This window comes from Leucoraja erinacea, chromosome 1, assembly GCF_028641065.1.
Source record: "Leucoraja erinacea ecotype New England chromosome 1, Leri_hhj_1, whole genome shotgun sequence".
Lineage (NCBI taxonomy): Eukaryota > Metazoa > Chordata > Chondrichthyes > Rajiformes > Rajidae > Leucoraja > Leucoraja erinaceus.
Genome location: NC_073377.1, coordinates 123007460 through 123031619, shown reverse-complemented (window position 1 = coordinate 123031619; position 24160 = coordinate 123007460). Strand labels below are relative to the sequence as shown.

General features: G+C 41.8%; 1 protein-coding gene across 1 annotated transcript in view; it reads left to right on the top strand.

Moving 5' to 3' along the window:
* Nucleotides 1-616: 616 nt before the first annotated feature.
* The window catches only part of stx18 (syntaxin 18), a 31184-nt gene continuing 7640 nt past the window's right edge, over nucleotides 617-24160 (top strand). Inside the window, exons 1-6 of the mRNA XM_055642770.1 lie at nucleotides 617-757; nucleotides 2877-2954; nucleotides 8302-8368; nucleotides 14220-14335; nucleotides 14522-14607; nucleotides 18240-18298. Coding sequence (XP_055498745.1) covers nucleotides 649-757; nucleotides 2877-2954; nucleotides 8302-8368; nucleotides 14220-14335; nucleotides 14522-14607; nucleotides 18240-18298 — 515 coding nt within the window. The 5' untranslated portion in view covers nucleotides 617-648. The remainder of the gene's footprint in view (nucleotides 758-2876; nucleotides 2955-8301; nucleotides 8369-14219; nucleotides 14336-14521; nucleotides 14608-18239; nucleotides 18299-24160) is intronic.

The window sequence follows — 24160 nt, the reverse complement described above, 5'->3', positions numbered from 1 at the left end:
TACTTTGCTATGTTTTATGATGGTCTAGCACAAAGCTAATTAAAAAGATTTCAGAGGGGAAGATTATTGGAAAATTGATGCACTCCTATCTTCACCTGGGGAATTTTGGAATGTAGGTCAGTCATTTTGGTCAGTCTGGAATTGCATGTAGTTCAGAATGGAAAATAAGGGCAGATCCTATGCTAGTTTGCACTGGACCTAGTTAGAAGCATAGAGATTATGGCATTTGTCATTTTGCTTGTTAATTGAAATCTTTCTCTGTTGAATTACTTTCTTCCAACTGCCTTTAATGATGCTTCCAATGTGGACTACAATAACAGGATTCTTCCCTTCTATTCTTTTCCATCCTGAGGAGATACCCTTGTCCCATATTTGAAATAGTCTATCCAACTGTTAACTATTTTCACTGTCAGCATCAAATGAAACATCAAATTCAATGAAGAGAAAAAAAGCTTTTGAAAATCTGAAATAAAACAGAAGACTTTAATTTGGTCAGCTTTTTTGAAGAAAATTTTGAACACAATCCGCCTCTTTTCTCAATTGCTACTCAGTCTGAGTCTTTCCTCTAATTTTCTCTGTTACTTTTGGTTTTTTGTTTTTAATCTTGCCTTATCATGTTATTTGTCTTCTTCTATTCCCAGTTATGGAATGTCAGACTATTCCCGCATGTCAGACACGGAGCGTGATCAGATTGACCAGGACGCCCAGATTTTTATGCGAACCTGCTCTGATGCCATCCACCAGCTGAAGACCGAAGGTAAAGTCAGTGGACACAACTAAAAGTCTGCAGAGCCTTGGAAAATCTGCAAAATAGCTAAACTCTTACTGACAGGAAACTGTCATTTAGAACTTTAGACTTTAGAGAGAGTGCGGAAGAAGGCTTTTGGCCCAGCAAGTCCACGCTGTCCAGCAATCACCCTGTACATTAACACTATCCTACATATTAGGGACTATTTACAATTTTACCGAAGCCAATTAACTTACAACCCGTGTATGTCTTTGAAGTGTGGGAGGAAATTCAGCTTCAGATTCAGATTCAGATTCAATTTTAATTGTCATTGTCAGTGTACAGTACAGAGACAACGAAATGCATTTAGCATCTCCCTTGAAGAGCGACATAGCAAACGATTTGAATAAATAATAATAAGTGTCCGGGGGGGGGGGGGGGTGGTGATTGGCAGTCACCGAGGTACGTTGTTGAGTAGAGTGACAGCCGCCGGAAATAAACTGTTCCTCGACCTGCTGGTTCGGCAACGGAGAGACCTGTAGCGCCTCCCGGATGGTAGGAGGACCTGGAAAAAACGTGCGGTTATAGAAACATAGAAACATAGAAATTAGGTGCAGGAGTAGGCCATTCGGCCCTTCGAGCCTGCACCGCCATTCAATATGTTCATGGCTGATCATCCAACTCAGTATCCCGTACCTGCCTTCTCTCCATACCGCCTGATCCCCTTAGCCACAAGGGCCACATCTAACTCCCTCTTAAATATAGCCAATGAACTGGCCTCAACTACCCTCTGTGGCAGAGAGTTCCAGAGATTCACCACTATAGGAAGAAAGTACAAACTCCATTCAGTCAACACCCGTAGTCAGGATCAAACCCGGGTCTCTAGCACAGTAGGGCAGTAACTCTACCGCTGTGCCACTGAGCTTCCCCTCTTTTCAGAAGTAATAAATGCAAACATCATTCAACACCTTGAGTATTGTCAATGCTATACTGAGGAAGTACTTCCCAATCCACTGCTACACAAGAGGCAGAAGACCAATGTAGGTGGGAGGAACAAGTGAACGTTATCACCAAGGGGTGGCAAATATCTGGAATTCCCTGTCCTGAAGGGTTGAGGAGTTTAAATTGCCAGAAGCATCCACTTGGAGTACACTAAACAAAAATGTCCACAATACTTTGAACTGGAGGGGAGGTGTCTAGGTGACCCTCCTCAAGGAGTTTAGCGGGTGCGACCTAAAGTATCCCACTCAGTGTGAAGCAACTGGCTTGACTCCCTGTGAATTCCACAGTGGCCTTGGAGACTGGATATCAAAAAATATAAACATGAAATGCTGCCTAATCAAAATCTCTGGAGAATAAAACATAATTAACATGAAATGTTCTGATCAATGATCCACTTTCCATAGATGCTGCGCTGAATTACATACTGAGTATTTGCAGTATTTTCTTCCACTTACCTCCCAACTTTCTCCCCACATCCCCCAACTACAATCAATCTGAAGAAGGATCCTGACCCGAAACGTCATCTATCCATGCGCTCCAGAAATGCTGCCTGACCCACAGAGCTACTTCAGCTTTTTGTGTCCTTGTGGTATTTTCTGTGCCATGATTACCCTGGTCAAATTTTAAAACTGTCCTTAAATCACAAATCACCTGAACTACCCTGAGATAGAAATTTGTCTTCTGTTGCATGTTTCAATGTGTGATACAATAACTTTGTGCATGAACTCTGTTCCGTTGCATCTCAGGCGCATACAATGGAAGATATATTTCTACTCCCATTAGTCCTCTGCTCTAATCTTGCCACTCTCCCTTCAGCCTCTTAGGAATGTTTTACCTCCATCTCTCCATCCTTACCATGACTCCTTACACCAGAGGCATGTTAAAACCTTAATAATTAAAATAATTATTTGCGGTAAATTATGTTGGATTTTTGTTAGAACTTTTATGTACAAGATAAAGAACATGAGATCCTTATGTGTTCTTGCAATTTGATATATGCCTAATTAAGCAGATTTGATGTGACAGTTTAAATAACAGTTTTAAATACTAATAGATTTAACACAACAAATAACTGAATGAATATAGCAGCAAGGTTCTGAATTCTCTGGACAATAATTGCATTAAAGGCCACTTGTTTCTCAAACAGCAATCAAGAATTTGATTTCTCTCCAAGTTAAGGAGCATCGAGAAGGTGTTTTAGACCTGTTAGAAGTTTACCTTAAAAGTGAGTACTACCTTTTTCTGAATTTTACAAAAGAATTGTTCTTATCCTTAAGAAAAGCTACAGAAATATATGCTGCTAAAATTATAGCTTTATTAAATTGGTTACAAGGTTATAAAAATAATTTATCACACATGATCACATACATTTTTGCAGTGAATGTAAGTGTGTCTGAACCAAAAATAATCAGAAAAATGATGGTTAGGAACCAAAATGTAGTGAGCATACTCTACAGTGCCCTCCATAATGTTTGTGACAAAGACACATCATTTATTTATATGCCTCTGTACTCCACAATTTACGATTTGTAATAAAAAAAATCACATGTAGTTAAAGCGCACATTGTCAGATTTTATAAAAGGGTATTTTTATACATTTTGGTTTCACCATGTAGAAATTACAGCTGTGTTTATACAAAGTCCCCCCCATGTCAGGGCACCATAATGTTTGGGACACATGGCTTCACAGCCACTTGTAATTGCTCAGGTGTGGTTAATTGCCTCCTTAATGCAGGTATAAGAGGGCTCTCAGCACTTAGTCTTTCCTCCAGTCTTTCCATCACCTTTGGGAACTTTTATTGCTGTTTATCAATATGAGGACCAAAGTTGTGTCAATGAAAGTCAAAGAAGCCATTATGAGACAAGAATAAAACTGTTAGAGACATCAGCTAAACCTTACGCTTTCCAAAATCAACTGTTTGGAACATCATTAAGAAGAAAGAGAGCACTGGTGAGCTTACTAATCGCAAAGGAACTGGCAGGCCAAGGAAAACCTCCACAGCTCATGACAGAAGAATTCTCTTTATAATAAAGAAAAAAACCCAAACACCTGTCCGACAGATCAGAAACACTCTTCAGGAGTCAGGTGCGGATTTGTCAATGACCACTGTCCGCAGAAGACTTCATGAACAGAAACACACATAATGCTTGATGCAAACCACTGGCCGGGTTACAGTTTGCCAAGAAATACTTAAAAGACCAACCACAGTTCTGGAAAAAGGTCTTGTGGACAGATGAGGCAAAGATTAACTAATATCAGAGTGATGGCAAGAGCAAAGCATGGAGGAGAGAAGGAACTGCCCAAGATCCAAAGCATACCACCCCAATGGGGTTTTTCAAAGCAAATATGATCAATTTTTGAGTGACCCAATCTGAACCTAATTGAGCATGCCTTTTATATGTTGAAGAGAAAACTGAAGGAGACTAGCCCCCAAAACAAGCATAAACTAAAGATGGCTGCAATACAAGCCAGGCAGAGCATCACCAGAGAAGACACCCAGAAACTGGAGATGTCCATGAATCGCAGATTTCAAGCAATAATTGCACGCTAAGAATATGCAACAACAATACTAAACATAACTAAATTAATTTACATGATATTGCTGTGTCCCAAACATTATGTTGCCCTGAAATGGGGGGACTATGTGTAAACACTGCTGTAATTTCTACATGGTGAAACCAAAATGTATAAAAATGGCCTTAATTAAAATCTGGCTATGTGCAGTTTAAACACATGCGATTTTTTATATTACAAATTTTATAGAAACATAGAAAATAGGTGCAGGAGTAGGCCATTCGGCACTTCGAGCCTGCACCGCCATTCAATATGATCATGGCTGATCATCCAACTCAGTATCCTGTACCTGCCTTCTCTCCATACCCCCTGATACCTTTAGCCACAAAGGCCACATCTAACTCCCTCTTAAATATAGCCAATGAACTGGCCTCAACTACCTTCTGTGACAGAGAATTCCACAGATTCACCATTCTCTGTGTGAAAAATGTTTTTCTCATCCTTAAACTGGGACCCCTTGTTCTGGACTGTCCCAACATCGGGAACAATCTTCCTGCATCTAGCCTGTCCAACCCCTTAAGAATTTTGTAAGTTTCTATAAGATTCCCCCTCAATCTTCTAAATTCTAGTGAGTACAAGCCGAGTCTATCCAGTATTTCTTCATATGAAAGTCCTGACATCCCAGGAAACAGTCTGGTGAACCTTCTCTGTACTCCCTCTATGGCAAGAATGTCTTTCCTCAGATTAGGAGACCAAAACTGTACGCAATACTCCAGGTGTGGTCTCACCAAGGCCATGTACAACTGCAGTAGAACCTCCCTGCTCCTATACTCAAATCCTTTTGCTATGAATGCTAACATACCATTCGCTTTCTTCACTGCCTGCTGCACCTGCGTGCCTACTTTCAATGACTGGTGTACCATGACACCCAGGTCTCGTTGCATCTCCACTTTTCCTAATTGGCCACCATTCAGATAATAGTCTACTTTCCTGTTCTTGCCACCAAAGTGGATAACCTCACATTTATCCACAATATACTGCATCTGCCATGCATTTGCCCACTCACCCAACCTATCCAAGTTACCTTGCAGCCTCCTAGCATCCTCCTCACAGCTAACACTGCCCCCAGCTTTGTGTCATCCGCAAACTTGTAGATGTTGCATTCAATTCCCTCGTCCAAATCATTAATATATATTGTAAATAGCTGGGGTCCCAGCACTGAACATTGCGGTACCCCACTAGTCACTGCCTGCCATTCTGAAAAGGACCCGTTTACTCCTACTCTTTGCTTCCTGTCTGCCAGCCAGTTCTCTATCCACATCAATACTGAACCCCCAATACCATGTGCTTTAAGTTTGCATATTAACCTCTTATGTGGGACCTTGTCGAAAGCCTTCTGAAAGTCCAGATAAAACACATCCACTGGTTCTCCCTTATCCACTACTGGTTACATCCTCGAAAAATTCTATAAGATTCGTCAGACATGATTTACCTTTCATAAATCCATGCTGACTTTGTCCAATGATTTCACCACTTTCCAAATGTGCTGCTATCCCATCTTTAATAACTGTCTCTAACATTTTCCTCACTACCGATGTTAGACTAACTGGTCCATAATTCCCCGTTTTATCTCTCCCTCCCTTTTTAAAAAGTGGGGCTACATTTGCTACCCTCCAATCCTCAGGAACTACACCAGAATCTAAAGAGTTTTGAAAGTGCAGAGGCAAATAAATAATGATGGGTCTTTGTCCCAAACATTATGGAGGGCACTTAGTATCAGATCAAAGCAGAAGATTGTAATTTTAGTTCCGCATGAACAAAAAAGATATCCGTAACCAAGTTAATTTGCTAGATAAAATGTGTGAATGGTTTTCATTTCTTAATTCAAATACCATGTTTGTATCCAGCATCAAAACAAAATTCTACAAAGTGGGCCTTTGTTTCTTACCAACTAGAGTAAGACTTTACACATTTAATGACTGGTAATTTAGTGAACCCAGGGCTAAAACAGCATTGTCCTCAAGTTACTCACGAGCCTGTTTGTGATTACCTAGACTCGCACAAGTGACAATATTAAAGTCCTATAGACCGTGGCTTAATCTATTAAATCCAGAACATACTTTGTAACAGCCCAGCAGCGGACGTACGGAAGATCAGAGGGATCTCGGGAGTGCCGGGAGCAAGGCCAGAGACTCCCAGGAGTAGCCATGAATGAGGCTAGAGAGATGGGGAGCAGGGAGAGTGAGAGTAAAGAGTGAGAGTGAGGTCTAGGCACTGGAAGCAGCGAGAATTAAGTCAGGGATGCCAGGAGCAGCGAGTTTTGAGTCCAGAGGCAGTGAGAGTGAATGCAGAGAGATTGGGAACAGTGAAAGTGAGGTCAGGAACATGAGGAACGGTGAGAGTGAAGTCAGGAACACCGGGGACAATGAGAATGCGGTTATGAGAGATCGGTGGAGCTGAGAGTAAGGTCCGGGGCACTAGGAGCAGTGAGAGTGAGGTCGGAGGCACCGATGGCAGTGAGAGTGAGGTCAGATATGCAGGGGGTCCCCAAGAGGGAAGCCAGAACTGCTCCAGAACTGCAGAGCTGAGAACCTTCTGTTTGCCTGTATTGCAAACTCATATCCCTTCACAACAGTGGTTATAAAATATTTACCAAATGGTTTAAGCCATGTCCTTAAGCTAGTTGACATCAACACAGATAGTCATGTGTTTAAGAATGTGATTTAGAAAACAAAGACGCATGCAATATTGCACGTTGTACATATTTCAACTGTGAGTTAAATCCGTCCTTTGATGCTGAAGCGGCATGCGGCTAGATGGAATAAAATCTCACTCCCTAAACTAATGGAAATACAGTTTTGGAGTATTATTTCAATTTATTACACAGCCAGTTCCTCCCCACCCCCACACTAATCTATGCATGACAAGGTACGATAATGACTTTAATTCCCATGTACCGTGTAACCCATAAGCTCCAATCCATGCTTATGATTTGAATGCAGATGTCGTTGACTACAGATTGTATAATCAGAACTCTTTTAATTCCTATTTATTCACTTTACAGACCACTGGCATTTATAGGCAGTTCATCATTGTCCTTGCGAACAAAGATGTATGATAGCATTGTTGGCAACATTTTCTACCACTTTGCTGATGATTGGATGATAATTAGATGGATTGTCCTTTTTTTGTAACAGGAAGCTATCTGGGCCATTTTCCACATTGTCAGTAGATGCCACAATTGTAACTCTAACTGAACAGTTTGGCTGGAGGCACAGTAGGTTTTAGCATGCAGGTGTTCTTTAATTTCTATAGCTGGGAAGATCCCTTAACCTTTGCTGCATCTAGTATGCTCAGCCATTTCTTGCTATCACATTAGCTAATGGCTGCTCCTATAATAGTGCGGATCGTAAGAGGAAGTTGAGATGGATGATGTAAACCTCACTTCAGGCTGGGCATGTTTGTGACTGTTTTATGACCTTATCTTCAACACTCACACGCTGGGTCCTACCACTGTTAGAGGCGGAGCAGTTCTCTGTAGAGGACTCCTCGAGTTATCCGTTTAATTATCCACAACCATTCATGGCCAGATGTGGTAGGATTGCAGAGATCAGTCTGGCAGAATACATCTCATAGCATGCTGACTTTACACAGTAAATTCGACCATTCTATTGCCTTAAAGTATGGTGAAACATATAAAGATTTTAATTAGCTGTCAGAATGTGTTTACTTGCTCCAGAATGAAGGGTTTATCAAAAGTCCCACTCCAGTGCCAATAAAAAGGTAAAATATTTGTAAAGTCAAACAATGTACCAAAAATCATTGCCCTCTACTTTCCTAAAATAAAATGCTTCATGGCTTATATGGCACAGTAAGAAAGTGGTTTTATTGGGAAAAATAAACGTTTAATAATAAATGCAATCTGTAATCTCCTTCTTCAAACTCTGGTAGTTTGAATTTGTGAAAAACATCCATGATTTGTGCTGCTGGGTATTGCAAATAGCTCTGAAGGCTTGTTCAAATAATTAACTTAATGGATCTTTGTCTGCTTTGACAGATGTTTGTAAAGTGTACTCCGAACAAAGGGCAATTCGAGTCAAACGTGTGGTGGATAAGAAAAGATTGTGAGTACCATCAATTGTTAATGCGACATTTTATCTTTAATGGTCAGTTTGCAGTTTAGAAAGTGTTATATTCACAGCAATATCAACCCAGTTTCATATGGGGAATTTTAATATTATTGCATTATTGTTAGTTTATATCATATATCAATGAAGTTTTCTATTCAAGGCTAGTATGGAGCTTACCTAATAAAGGTATCCAAAAGTAGTGAGAAACATTTCCCCTTGGTAGAGTTGTCTGTAATTAGAGGACATAGGTTTAAGTTAAGTCATCGGTGACATTGAGGTGCTTTGTGACCCTGTGATTCTACTCACAGCTAACAGTGTCATTAAAGGAATGTTTTTGAGGTAAGTCAGTATTTTCTCCAAACTTTGACTTATGGATGCAAGGCCTAATTCTCCAATGCTTCAGTTATGAGTCAATGATAACTTGAATCTGGCCTCTTAGCAAATGCAAGTGTAAACACCATCAGCAAATTGAACTCAACCACTGAAGTTGGGGTGACCTTGGTTATGTAGTGGGGTTGATGTTGGTGATGGTCTATAAATTAGTTCCACTCTAGCAGGAAGCTTCCCGGAGATGACATGAAGCATTACGGTGAGAAAGATTGAAAATGTCAATTTAATGATGCAATTTGCACTAAGGTTGGCTCTGTTGTGATTCCCTTGGTTAGAATTGGAGTTTGCATAACATAATTAATTCAGTTTGCAGAATTTGAGGCTGTTCACTGTTCCTCTGGTTGACAGTCAATGGAATGGAATGCTTTATTGTCACATACCCAGGCCATGCAAATAATCGCCACACAAATGCCACAAAGTTACAAAGTTCCCTTGCCGACTCCTGCTTTGTTCTTCCCTTACAGTGGTCCTCCCACGCCGGGTCCTCGTTACTTCTACCCCCCGCTGGACGGCGGTCCCCTCCCCCCCACGCCGGGCTCCACATGCCACGCATCGAATGAGTTTTCCCCTGCTTTACAACACTTTCATCTATTATAGTGTGACTGTGAGACTGAAAAACATGGACCACTTCCCATAGCTTAGTAGCTACCTCTTGGTAAATGCAGATATCATTGATGGCACTGTCCGTGGTATCAAAGTGCATCATCAGTGCCTTCTGGGGATAAGGATGTTTGAAGATTAAGATGTTGCCAAGTGGAAGGCGATAAAGAAACAAATGCTTTTCCCAAAACCTCCTTGAAAAACCGCAATATCTCAGTTGACTTCTGAGCATCCTTTATAACCGCTGAGTGGAATGTAGATGCTGCTTACTAATTATAGACTTCATTGCATGCTGTAAGCACATGAATGGGCTGCCCGCATCAGCAGAGGACTGAAAATGATCAGTAACTTGCACATTGGGTACAAAGGCAAGGTGTCCATTCATTTACCCAACTGATGATCCAAAGGCCTGGACTAATAATCCAGAAATTTAAGAACAATTCGATTCAATTCAGACTGCAATTCCAGGGCAACTGTGGGATTTACATTAAATTAATAATCTGGAATGTGGAATAACAAACAACCAGTTGAAGCAATGATGACCACAAAAGCTATAAATAACACACCTAGTCCACTAACATTCTTCAGGGAGAAAATCTGCCAGCACAATCCAGTCAGGCCAATGTGTGCCTCCAGGATCATAGATGCTTTTGTTCTGTGAAATGGCAGAGCAAGTCACTCAGATTTTACTACCTTTACCAGAAATAAAGATTCCAGGGGGAGAATAAGATGACCATGACTGACAAGGGAGGTCAAGGCCAACATAAAAGCAAAAGAGAAGGCATATAACATTGCAAAGATTAGTGGAAAGCCAAAGGATTGGGGTGTTTTTAAAGAACGACAAAAGGTAACTAAAAGGACAATACAGTGAGAAAAGATAAAGGACGAATGTAAGCTAGCCAATAATATAAAAGAGGATACGGATATATATAGAGTAAAAAAGAGGCACGAGTGGACGTTGGGCCACTGGATAATGATGCAGGAAAACTGAAAGGTCTGAGGGTGGATAAGCCACCTGGACTTGATGGACTACACCCCAAGGTTCTGAAGGAGGTGGCCTCAGAGATTATGGAGGCATTAGTTGTGATATTTCTGGAATCACTAGAGTTAGGAGTGGTTCCTGAAGATTAGAAAATTGCGAATATCATCCCGCTGCGCAAGAAGGGAGCAAAGGAGAAGAGCGGAAACTATATTACAAGGTGGTTGGTAAGGTTTTAGTCAATTATAAAGGATGAGGTTACGCAGTACTTAGAAGTCCACAATAAAATAGGCCTCAGTCAGCATAGTTTTGTGAAGGAAAGATCTTGTCTGACGAACCTGACGAGTTCTTTGAAGAAGTTAATAGCAGGACAGACAGAGGGGAGGCTGTAGATGTTGTTTACCAAGATTCTCAGAAGGCCTTCGATAAGGTGTCGCACGTCAGGCTGCTGGAGAAGATGAGAGCCCATGGTATTAAAGGGAATATACTAGTATGGATAGCGGTTGGCTGGATGGCAGAAGGCAAAGAGTTGCAATAAAAGGCGCTTTTTCTGGTTGACTGCCAGCGACTAGTGGAGTTCCGCAAGGGTCAGTGCTGGGGCCGCTACCCTTCACGTTGTATATTAATGATTTGGATAAGGGGATTGCAGGCTTTGAGGTCAAGTTTGGTGATGAGGCTAAGATAGATGGAGGAGCAGGCAGTGTAGAGGAAGCAAGGACTCTGCAGAAGGATACCTACGTGGTGAGAAAAAAATGAATTGATAGACAGCTAAATTAATATATTTCTTATACCAAGTCTTGGCTATTTAAAGTTGGTCTTTATCAAAGTGGAGATGTGTTGTGCCTGGAGCAAATGTTGGGAATGATTCTGCAACTAAATCTAGCCTGAGGCAGAAGGGTAGGAGAGTAGTACCCTGTTATTTAGATGTTGCTCTGGAGTGGGACGGGATGTCATGTGGACTTAAAGCGAGTCTCTTCAGATATATGACAATCTGTGAGAACCCATGAAGGTTGATTGATGATTTCACAACAATGGTCAGCTAGTAAAATGTTTTATCACATAATTCCTTCAATAACTTATTGATTTTTTACATTCTCAACGGTTACTCTTCCCCTTTTTTGGTTTAGGTTTTTTATTGTCATGTGTACTGAGGTACAGTGAAAAGCTTTTATTTTTTTATTTCCAATCAAATCAGATAATACTATACATGAAATCAAGCCAAACACAAGATCGATAGAAGAGGAAAAATACCAGAGTGCGCTATATAGTTTCTCAGCTTTGTAACGTAACAGTTCCAGAGAAAAGTCCAATGTCCGCAGTGAGGGAGGTTAGAAAATCGGGCCAGTATACTAGTTATGAAAGAAGGAGTGGAGCCAACTTTTAAGAAGTCAGAAACACGGCTGTGAAACTCGGCGGACATTAACGTTACCGGTCGGTTATCCTTGGTTCTGAAAATTACTGCTAACGTTTTTTTTCCCAATGAGCCAATGAAATTCACCGGTCAGCACTGGCTACAACCTACGAGAACCTTCTACCTCCTGGCAACCCACCAGGACCTCCTGGTGACCCGCTTACAGCACGAGAATTCTCGCTACTCTCCATGGCAGCTTCATTCTGGTCGCTTCTAATTTTTCAACATGTTGAAAAATTTGCGGCAACCGTAATGAGGCCGCGACTAGTTCCGAGAATGCGGGAACTCCTCACGACCGTGAAGGTCGACTCCCCGGCAACCACCCGCGAACATGTGACGACCATGTGGTGACTGCATAGTCTCCTGCATTCACCTAAATAGTCGCCAAAGTGGGACAGGCCCATTATTGGCTGTAACATCAATGTGGGTGGTCCAGGACAGATTGTTGGCAATATGACGCTCTCAATCATTTCCATTTCTGCACCTTTGATGCAGATTGTGGCATCACACTTCCTGAAGTTGTTAACTAGTTATACTTTGTCTTGCTGGCTTTGAGGGAAAGGTTGTCGTCATGACAATGTTTCTAAACTCTCTATCTCCTCTCTGTACTCCATCTCATCATTGTCCAAGATCTGGCCCAACACAGTGGTGTCATCTGCAAACTTCTAGATGGAGTTAGAGCAGAATTTGGCTGCACAATTGTGTATATGTAGGGAATATGAGAACAGAACCTTGGGACACTAGTGTTGAGAATTGTTTTCATTAGGACTAATAAAAATAATAATAAGAAGAAGCTTCTCCTCACACTTGCACCCTCAACAGTGCTGCAAACCTCTCATCACATCTCATAGCATACACACTGCCAAATATTCAGCCATGTCAACCACATTTCCAAACATTTTCATTGTCAATGACTTGCACCAGTTAAGCTGATAAAGTGTACCCACCAAGAAGCTGTTTAATTGAGAGGGCTGCCAGAAGGCCATTGTGCAGTTTCAAGATGTTTGCAGAAGTCAGACTTCAACTTAACCCAGGCCTAACCAAAAGTAGTTTAACAATTAATTGTGCAACAGTTTCAGGTTAAAAAAAACAGCAGTTCCCTGATATAAAAATTGCAAATTACCAAACAAATTAAAACTCCCCCATATGTGTTTCTGGAAAATGATTAGTTTTATCTATCTCCATTTCATCCTTCCTACTTAATTTTCACAATTTCATAAATGCACATTCTTTAATAGCACACACAAATTTATGATTTAATTTTGTTATAATCATGAGCACCTGCAGTTTTCTTGCTCACATTTATCTATCTCCATCTTAAATGTTGTGACTCTTCGAACTGCTCCCAGTATGTTGCCAGTGAATATCTTAAATTTAGACCAGAGCCCGTGTTATATTTATAAATAAAGTTTAATTCACTAATTACCCTTTGAAACCATTGTATTATTTCAAGCATTTCAAATATATCCCCATAATGGAGAATTGAATAATGAAGACAAGCCTAATTAGAATTTTATGTTGACATTTTGTATAAATTTGCCATTAAGATAAATTTCTCAGTATGTTTTGATAAGAAATAATGCAGCAGTTTGATTTATAGCAGCCAATACTTTTGGCAGTTGGGCCAATTTCATTGTAAGTAAAACTATTATAATTGTATTCCTGTGTGTTCATTTCTGATTTAATCCATATTGCAAATTAGAATGAAATACTATTACATGATTATTTTAATGCTTTTTGAATGAATAATTACTGGTGTAATTTTTTCTAAATATTGTAAAACTGCCATCTATTCTTGTTCTGATTGTTTGTCTTTTGCCACAAGGCGAGCTTAATAAATAGAAAGGTGTTAATTATTCCTACTTGATTCTTTTATATTTAAATTTTTTATGAGTTTAGCTCTTATGAAAGATATCAAAACCAGTTGTATTGGAGATGAAATTTCCATCATTCTATAGAACCCAACCAATGGTTTTGAAAAATAATGTGGCAACATTTAAAATGTGTACCAAAAATGGCTCTGTGGCTTACGTAATTTGTTGTTGAGCCATGCCAATTGCTCATTATGATAAAATTTATTTACATCATTCTAACTAGGAAATGATATAAGTCCTTGAGTTACAGTAATATTCTGAATCTTTTAATTTTGACACTCAGAGACTTTTTAATTTCAAGTGATTTTGTAAATGAGGAAATCTAGGGATGAGAAATAATAATAATAATAATAATCTTTATTTATATAGCACTTTTCAACAAAACCAGTATTTGAACCAAAGTGCTTTACAGAGATTGATTAAATTAATTGAACAGATCAAATGTCAATAAATCCATACAAAACAAAAAAGAGGAAAAAGAAAAAAGACACAGAACAGTACACTATAGAAATCAACATGAAACGTCCCCCCACAGCAGAAAAAGTCTACTCTATTGTTATACGGTGTTCTGACTGATTTACTTTTTAACAGGTCAAGACTTGAGCGCGAACAGCATAGCGGCAAGATGTTCATTTCACCTTCAGAGGGGATTCCTCCTGCTGGGCCTGAAAATTCAGAGGAATTAGTCTTAAAAGATGAAAGCAATGGTTTGTAACAGTAAATATCCTGAGCTGCATGTGTTATAAGACCACCGTATCATTTTGCTTGAAACTTATAATATATATCCTCTTTATTTCTTCAAGCAAGCTAGCTTCTTGTTCACAGCACCAATTGATTCTTTACATTTAACATCAAAGTTAAAATTACTTTATGCATATTTTCTTTCCACACAGGAAAAAGATTTCCAGAAACACAGGATAATTTGGATATTTGGGATGATGCAAAGGATGACGAGCTTTCACCTGAAGAAATACAAGTGGTATGTTCAGTTCCTCAGCATAATTGATAGTTATTTATAGATCCCGATCCCAAAGATGGATAATTAATGTATGGTAAGTTGTATCAAGTGTGTGTACTATTAGAATAGATTGTGAGAAATTTAACACATGGTCCTTACTCTTTCAACGAAGTTTAACGATCACTTATCCTTTCTGTCTGGTATTTATTTGCTATTCTATTACATTGTTTCTGTGTTATGTTTGCATTTTTGCGGTCAAATGGAATTGAATGTTGGCATAAACCTGTTATTAAGAGAAGATGCGAGATTCAATTTTCTTTTAATGAATACCACAGCTGGAACAGGAAATCTAGTAGTAGAAAATAAAAGCAATCACAGATTATTGTGAATGCTGGGAATCTGAAATAAAAACAAAAAATTATCATGTGAAATGTCATAGAACAGTACAGCATGTGTTTGGGCTCTTCAGCCCACAATGTTTTTGCCAAACATGATGCCAGGTTAAACTGATCTCATCTGCCTGTACATGATTCATATCCCTCTATTTCCTGCACTTTCATGTGCCTGTCCAAAAGCCTCTTAAACACCACTATCAAATCTGCCTCCACCACCACCCCTGGCAATACGTTCCATGCCCCCACTACTCTCTGTGTAAATAAAACATGCCTCGCACATCTCCATTGAAACTTTCCTTCTGTCACCTTGTAGCCTTGTAGCGTTGGACATTTCCATTCTTGGAAAAAGGTTCTGACCGTCTGCCCTATCTATGCCCCATTATTTTATATACTTCTATCAAGTCTCCCATCAACCTCCGACGTTCCAGAGAAATGATTATTCAATCTGCCTAGCTCGATGAGTATGATCTGGTTTTATATGCTTTTATATGTGTGTATCAAAAATAAATGGTATATTTATCATTTGTCGAACACTACATATTCATGGGATCTTGTTTTTTATTTAAATGCCCCCTTGGAGGAATCAAGAACCAGTGGGCATAGGTTTGAGGTAGGCAGGGAAAGATTTAATAGGAACCTGAGGAGTAACATTTTCAGACAGAAGGTGGTGGGAATGTGGAACAAGCTGCCAGAGGAGGTAGTTGAGTCAGGTACTATAACAAGATTTAAGACATTTGGACCAGTACATGGATAGGAAATATTTAGGGGGATATGGGCCAAACCCAGGCAAGTGAGGCTCGTGTGGATGGGGCATCTTAGTCGGCAAGGGCAAGTTGGGCCATAGGGCTCTGTTGCCATTGCCACTCTATGACTCTATATTTAAGCTGTTCACATGAGCTGGCAAAAAGAATTCAGGATGACCCAGGAGCTTGGCTCACAATCCACACTTTTGAGGACTACACAGGCATCATCTTGAAATCTACTGGGGTGATGATTTTCACAGATACACAATCCTCTGAGCAGAAAATCGTCTGTGTCTTAAATGGCAACCATTGAACCTAAAACAACACCAACAGTCTAAATTCCCTCATACAGAACTTCATTCCATGTGCAATAGTCAAGTGGGTTTTTTTTCATATGCATGGACATGTGCTTGTACAATAGAATTCATACTTGCTGCAGCATCATAGGTGTATTAGATGCAACGGCAAACAATTAATTAATTATCAGTTACTCTTAAGTAAAGTAGATCATGATGGTACAAAAACCAAAGCATGTAGGAGTAACATTGCAGTGCAAAGTCTGTACTGGTTTGTTGCTGAAGTAGGGTTGTGGTTAGCGTGTGCAGCATGGATCAAGAACCTGGTGAAAACATTTTGTTGTCTCTAATGCATTTCGTTGTCTCTGTACTGTACACTGACAATGACAATTAAAATTGAATCTGAATCTGAATCTGAATCTGGTGGTTGATGTGAAGAAGCTATTCTTGAACCTGGAGAAAACTCTCCTCGGGCTCCTGTACCACCTTCCTGATGGTAACAGTGAAATGAGAGCATGGCCACGATAGGGTGATATATAAGTACTCCCAGCGGGAAATATATAAACACTCCTAATCGTGGGATGGCCATAAACCTAACCATGTTCCCGAACCCTGTTGTTCCAGGCTGCTATCCAGCCACACATCCGGCACACAGTCCAGTTCCATTGTAATTCCAGAATTGCGGTTCCAGATTTTCGGCCTGGACAGCTGGCTCACGTCCTCCACAAATGAAAGAGCCAAATACTGTCATCAGATTTCCGAATAATAGAGTACTGGATTATCAGAATCTGATGTGATTTTGCAATGATGTAAAAATACCATGGTCAATAATGGAGAACATGCTGATGGTTTCAAAGTGATTACATGTTGCAGAAAGTTGTCCCATCCATTTTTCCAAATTCTGAATGGAACAATGAGTATTTTCCGGTGGGCGGCGCGGCTCTGGCCAGCAGCGGCCTCTGCAGTCTGTCCGCGTTTTATTTTTTTCTGTCTGTGTTTTAATGTAGTTTCTGTTATTTTTTTGTTGGGGTGTGTGTGTGTGGGGGGGTGGGGGGTGGGGTGGGAGGGGGGGGGGGGGAAACTTTTTAAATCTCTCCCTGCACTGGAGACCCGACCTTTTCTCGTCGGGTTTCCGTTGTCGTTGGGGCCGCAACGAGGAGCGGCCTACAACAGGAAGAAGCCGGGGACTCTGGTGCCGACTACTCACCTCTCCGTCGCGGGGCTGGCCGAGTCCGGAGCGGGTGGAGCGGTGGAGGAGCGCTGCTGCTGCTGCTGCTGCTGCGGCCCGACCGGAGAGTCGGAGGCTTCAACGGCAGGTCTGTGGACGGCGGCACCGGGAGCCCGCGGGTCCCTGGAGGGAGACCGCTTTTCAGGGCTCTCGCAACGGCGACTTCCCCCGCCCGAGTTGCGGGGTTGAAGAGCTCCTGGAGCGGGGCCTGACACCACCGCCCCGCGCAGCTTGGAATGGCCGCGGGACTCTGCGAGCGCACACCGGGGGCTCCAACATCAAGACCCGGTGTGCGACCTCGCACCACCCGGCGTGGCTTTAATGGCCGCGGGACAATCGCCATCGCCAGCCGGGGGCTTTGACTTTGACTCTGACATCGGGGGGGGGGAGAGTGCAGTGGAGAAATACATTTATTTGGCCTTCCATCACAGCAATGTGATGGATGTTTATGTAAATTATGTTGTGTCTTGGGTCTATGTGTTTGTATGTATGGCTGCAGAAACAGCATTTCGTTTGGACCTCAAGGGGTCCAAATGACAATAAATGTATCTTATCTTATCTTATCTTATCTTGTATACTTGAATTTGGTCATTTTATGCATTCTGAATGTGTGCCGGTTTTGCTGTGGCTTGTGTATAGATTTTATTCACACACAAACTAATAAATGAATTACCTGAATGGAGAAGAAATAAATCATTTACAAGTTAGACTGTTGGAATCTGACTGATTCTTCAAATCTTTGTTCATTCCAGACCTTCGTTGTATGATATAGTCTGTATCCAGAAAGGTTTGGTAGATTTGGTAACAACAACAAAAAATAATTGTTTCTCCCTGAAAGCTTTCTATGCTCACAAATTGATTTCTCGGTTTCTTTCTTTTATTTGTGACAAGAAGACATTATAAATGAACCTGAATTGAGTAGGCTGGATATGAATATTCAGATGTTTCATATTTTGCAATGGAAAATTAAACCCTGTTTCTTTTTTGGCAGTTTGAGCAAGAAAACCAGCGCCTTGTCAGTGAGATGAATAGCCTGGTGGATGAAGTGAGGTAACGCTCTAATAATGCAGCTCTTTTGACAGAAAGGCATGTAAAGAAAACAATTCAATCCAATGCATATTTGAATACAGTTAATGACCGTCAGCTCTTTCTAGAAAACTATTAAAGGTGAAGGGAAATATGTCTCCAGACAGGATTATATTCCTAGATTTAGGAATCACTTTTCCCCTGAGATGGAATCATGGCACAAGCTCCCATTTTACTATTATTTAATTTCTTCTCCAAGACTTACTGGTTACACTTCACCATCTTTTAATAATAGCACCACATATCTTAATTCTTTAATGGTTTGGTGTTTATTTTCCCTTATGTTTGCGATCTTTTCCAAAATGCAATAGGTTACGAAATTTTGCTCTGACTCCTTCCATCAGCATCTCCAAAGCTGTAACTGAAAATGGGGGGTGGGGGGGGTCGTCTGGCTTGCCATCTCCCTGCAATTCCAGTGGTGCTTAGAAAATTGCTGATTGCTGCCACAGCACACATCTGCATTCTCTTCCTCCCCTCCAACCCACACCGCACACCCTTCAACTACTACTACTGACATCCAAGCTCCCCCTACAGTGTTAGGTGGGGTACCATTGAAGAGTTGTTCACTTTGCTCTATATTGGTTGTGGGACCCTTTTAACATCAGCCCCAAGCCCATGATTGCGGGCCTACCATCAGAGCGCATGAGCTAACTTTCTATTTATTAGCTAATCATGAATTGAGGTCCCAACCAAGAATTAGAGAACCAAAATGCACAAATGAGCTAAGTTTTAAAACCAGAAACGGTGTTTCTCCTGTGTCGTAGTTCTTTGTGGTGCTCTCCTGTTAAAAAGCAGTGAAGCTACTCCTTGGCAGTTTTGTTAATAATCATTTGGATCAACATCTGCTGAAAATTAAGAATGAAAGTTAGACAGATATGAATCGAATTAGAAGATCAAATGTTGTACAAAAGAAAATGAATCTTGTACTGCAAAAGCCATGGACATGCCTGCAGGATGTATTTGCCGGGGACTGCCTAATGTCTACTTCAGTATTAGAGGAGTTTCGCAAAATTACCCCAGGGCTCCAAGAGAAATTTCACGGAACTTCCTACAGCCAGTACACATTCTCAGTTACCTCCCGCAGGAGAATTAATAAGTGGTATGGAATTCCTGATATTGTAGATGGGACACAGTCTGTGCGGTTCATGGCCTTTGCCCTTTCTTCATTCCACTATTTTCGTGTTCGAGTTAGCCAGTAGAACATTTCCAATTTTCTTTTTCTCGTGTGTCTTCTTACAAAGAGCTGTTTTAGTTATTCATGTTATATTTATCTCTCCACCCAACAAAAAAGCAGCTGTTTTAAATTTCTGCACTGTTCAGGGGTTAGAGGTGGCATAATATAATCTTGGATAAAAGGTTTTGTGTTGTATGTTGAGCTGCAAGTCTCGTTGCAAAAGCACCAACAGCTGTTTTGTACATCTTCCAAGTGTTTTTCTTTTAGTCCTTTCATTTAGTTCTGGTTTGTAGCTTTCTTTGTAATGTTTTTTTTTAGGCCTGGAGCATTGTTGCCAGCATATTAAATGTGAGATGTTGAATTTAAAAGCTATTTGGACAGATTGTACTCTGCTGTCTTGGAACACTTCGTACTTCCATAAGGGTCGCTAACATCCACCCAGCACACTCTTTCTGAAGCAGTTTTGCTTATTAACTTACAGGATGTGGCATCGCTGGAAAGCCCGACATTTACTACTGATCCCTAATTATTCTGAGATGGTGGTGCTGCCTGTCTTTACCACTAGGCAACTGGTGAAGGGGCATTCATAGTGCTGTTGGTTTGGGAGTTCGAAGCCATCAGTAATGTTGAAGGAATGACAAATTTTGCCAACTCAGGATAGTCTGGCGTTTGATGGGAACATGATCTATGGGGGGTTTTTTAAACTTATTTAACTTTTTTTCAGTTTGTTTATTATGTTATCTATTGAGTACTGTATTTACAGAAATGTTATGCTGCTGCAAGTAAGAATGTCATTGTTCTGTGACAGTACATATAATTAAACATTCTTGACATGAGTTTCTAATAGTAGTGGTTGGTAGGTTTGTCAAGCACGATTGGAAAGTAATTATACAAGTAGATGAAGTCAAAGATTTGTTTGTGTACACACACAGACACACGACCAGCATCAATTACTACAATACAACACTTAATCAAGATTTCCAGTCAGTACAACACTTGACACCGTCACCCTCTGCTTCCCATAAGCTTGCATATTTTAGGTTGCCTTGAATCCCTCAGGCCTCTATCATCCTTTGATGTATAAAATGAAAATTAATGGTGTTTTAGGTAGTAAAGAAGATTATCCAAGATAATCTTGCAGTGGGACATTGATCAGCTGGAGGACCGGTGCAGAATTTAATCCAAACAAATGTAAAGTCATGTACTTTGGGAAGTCAAATTATGGCATATGGAGTAATTGGCAAGGGGGTCTGGGGTCCTGTGTTGATGGACAGATGGACCTTGAGGTGCAAGTTTATAGTTTCCTGAAAGCGGTGACACAGTTGGATAGGGTAGTATCGGCAACAGAACAATGAAATTCTTACTTGCAACAGCTTAACAGGACAGAGATGCAATTCACACAGATCATATATAATACTGGTGCAACAACCTAAGTCCTTACTGCAACCAAAGACAGTCTATAGAAGTTCATAGTAGCTGGGGTTAATGTTGTGTAGTGTTCAGGAGCCTGAATGCTTTTGGTATGCTTACCTTCATAGATCAATGTAATAAAGCATAAGAATTGGAATGCAATGTTGAAGTTATGCAAAACATTGGATAAACTGCACTTGTAGTATAGTACAGGTGCACAACCTTTTATCCGAAAGCCTTGGGACCAGACACTTTTCGTAATTCAGAATTTTTCGGCTTTCGGAATGGAAGATTTTTAGCGTAGATTTTAACGGCTGGCTCAGTGGTAGAGTGCTCGGCTCATATCCGCAAGGTCGCGAGTTTGCGCCTCGATCCCGGCAGTTACTTGATCGCGAGTTTGAGTCTTCAATGTAGTTTTTTCTTGCAGAATAGGAGAGAATAGGGAGGGTTAGGCTGGGATCATTCTCTGCGAGATGATCTTAGTGCGGGAGTCAAGTGTAGGAGAGGTGTACTGACTGTGTGGGCAGAACTTTGGAAGTGATTGCCCACCATTCTCAAAAGTCGCCGTGTCTCCCTGTCCCTCCAACTCCAGAGGAATCCGCTCCCCGATGGGTCGCTACGGCGACAAGTGGCAGTTCGCCCCCAGCCCGAGCTGCGCCCCCTCATCCGCAACCCGGGTTCATGTGGAGTTGGAGCGGGGCTGGGCTAGAGTTGTTGCTGGCTGTGAGTCGCTGGGATCTCCATGCTTGCAGTGGGCCTGGGGGTCGGTGTCCCGATGAGGGGACGCAGCTCGGGCTGTGGGCGAACTGCCACTTGTCGCTGTAGCGGCGCATCAGGGAGCGGCTTCTGGTGGTCCTGACGTCTCTCAGCTCCTGTCCAGGGGGGTGGCCGGAGACGTCAGGACCAACAGGAACCCGCTCCCCGATGGGCCGCTACAGCGACAAGTGGCAGTTCGCCCACAGCCCGAGCTGCGCCCCCTCATCCGCAACCCGGGTTCATCTGGAGTTGGAGCGGGGCTGGGCTAGAGTTGCTGCTGGCTGTGAGTCTCCGTGCTTGCAATCGGTGTCCCGGTGTCCCGACGTTTCCGGCCACCCCCCTGGACTGGAGCTGAGACTGGGAACTGTACCGCCCTTGCCCCCTCCCTCTGCAACTGCAAACAACCCCACAGTTCCCAGTCTCAGCTCCTGTACAGGGGGGTGGCCGGAGACATCACAGCCCGAGCTGCGCCCCCTCATCCGCAACCTCAAGACCAAGATGCACCTTGCACACCATCAGCTTCTGTCCCTACGGGGAGCGTGTTCCTCTGGAATTGGAACGGGGCTGGGCTGCTGCTGGCTGTGGGTCTCTGGGATCTCCGTGCTTGCAGTGGGCCTGGGGGCCGGTGTCCCGTTAGTCCTGACGTCTCCGGTGACTGGCACTGGCTCCGACGTGAAGACAGTGCAAAGCCCCCGCGCTGGTGCAATGGGCGGGGAGCTGGAGAGGGGAGGGAAGGGGTCACACACATGGCCGGGAAGCAGAGGGGTGTAGGTTGGGTGAGACTGAAGAGAGCGACAATTTGCTGCTGCCTGCCCGCTGAGTTAAAAAATTCCCACGCAAGACTCACGATACACTGTGTATCGTGTCTACCGTGGGAACTTTTTAACTCAGCGGGCAGGCAGCAGCAGATTGTAAATTATTAACCCTCCCGCGCAATATACCCTCACCTTCTCTTTTATGAATGGGGATTTAGTTCCCCTTTCTTCGAGGACCGACCGGAGGTTCCGCTGTCACCTCTGCGGGCCGCCCTCGGTGAACGTCTTCAAGGACCTTTCTTCAAGGACCGAAAAAATGTCCGCTATTCGGAGCTTTTCATTATTTGGATCGTCGGATAAAAGGTTGTGCACCTGTATACAGCTCTGGTTTCTGTACCACAGGAAGGATGTTTCTCCAATAGAAAGAGTGCAGAAATTATTCACCAGGATGTTGCTCGGAATGGAGCGATTGGATAGGGAAGGTTTATTCTCACTGGAACGTGGTGGTTGAGGGGTGTTCTCATGGAGGTTTATAAAGTTATGGGGGGGCATAGATAGGTGAGGTAGTCAGAATCTTTTCCCAGGGCAGAGGAGTAGAGAATTAGAGCGTATACGTTTAAGGTGAGAGGGGAGAAATTTAAGATACACATGCTGTTCACATGGTGGTTGATGGTTTTCTGGAACAAACTGCCAGAGGAGGCAGATACAATTACGATGTTTAAAAGGCACTTTGGCAGATACTGGGATGGGAAAGCATAGAAGACGTGCTTAACATGGGCAAATGGCGTAGACAGGCATCACGGTTGGCCAAAAGGGCCTGTTTCTATGCTGTAGGCTTTCCTGATTCTATGATTAATCAACCAGTGTCCAAAGGCCTTGAATGCAGAGCCACAAATATTTAAATTCAACTACGGTGCCTATAAAAATTAAATTCCAGTATTTAAATACAATATTAATAATAACAGTGGGGACCATGAATCTAACAGACTGTTACTATAAATCCAGGTGGTCTGTTAATGTCCTTCAAGAAAGGAAATGTATTTTTACTTAGACTAAACTATTTGTGGCTCCTATCAGACACTTAGCTGCTCACTGCCGTGTCCCTCTGTAAATGCTTGTTTAGCCAAAGGTGTCCAAGTCATGAAAAAAAGTATCTTTAAAATATACTCAATGCCGAGTTTCCAACCGAGAGAAAGATGTCACCTTCAGCGCCTGTAGTTTTTACAACTTATGAAGTACTCCTTTGAAGTTTAGTCACAGGTGTATGAACAGCATTGAAAGGACCATCAGCACAGAGATGACAGCAGCGCAAGGGGAACAGTGTTCGCAGCAACCCTAACTGGGGACAGCAGCAGACGAGAACTGAGTGTGGTGTCACCAGCATTTCCCGTGTCCCAGAAACATTTGTTTTTATTTTGATTGTATCTAGTCTCAAAGAAAATCTTCCTATAATTTGGTACTCGGACAATCCACAGGTTCATTTGAATGAAAAAAGGAAGTAAAACACTGTTGTAGCCTTTGTTAGATTCAGGTTTATTATGGTCATGTGTAACGAGGTACAGTGAAAAGCTCGGTTATCCAAACACATGAAATATACGTGTATAAGTACAATCAAGTTAAACCCAAGTACAATAAATAGAGCAAAGGGGAAGATACAGAGTGCAGTATATAGTTCTAAGCATTGTAGTGCATCAGTTCCATAATTTTGGGGTTAGGGGCTGAGGTATCTTG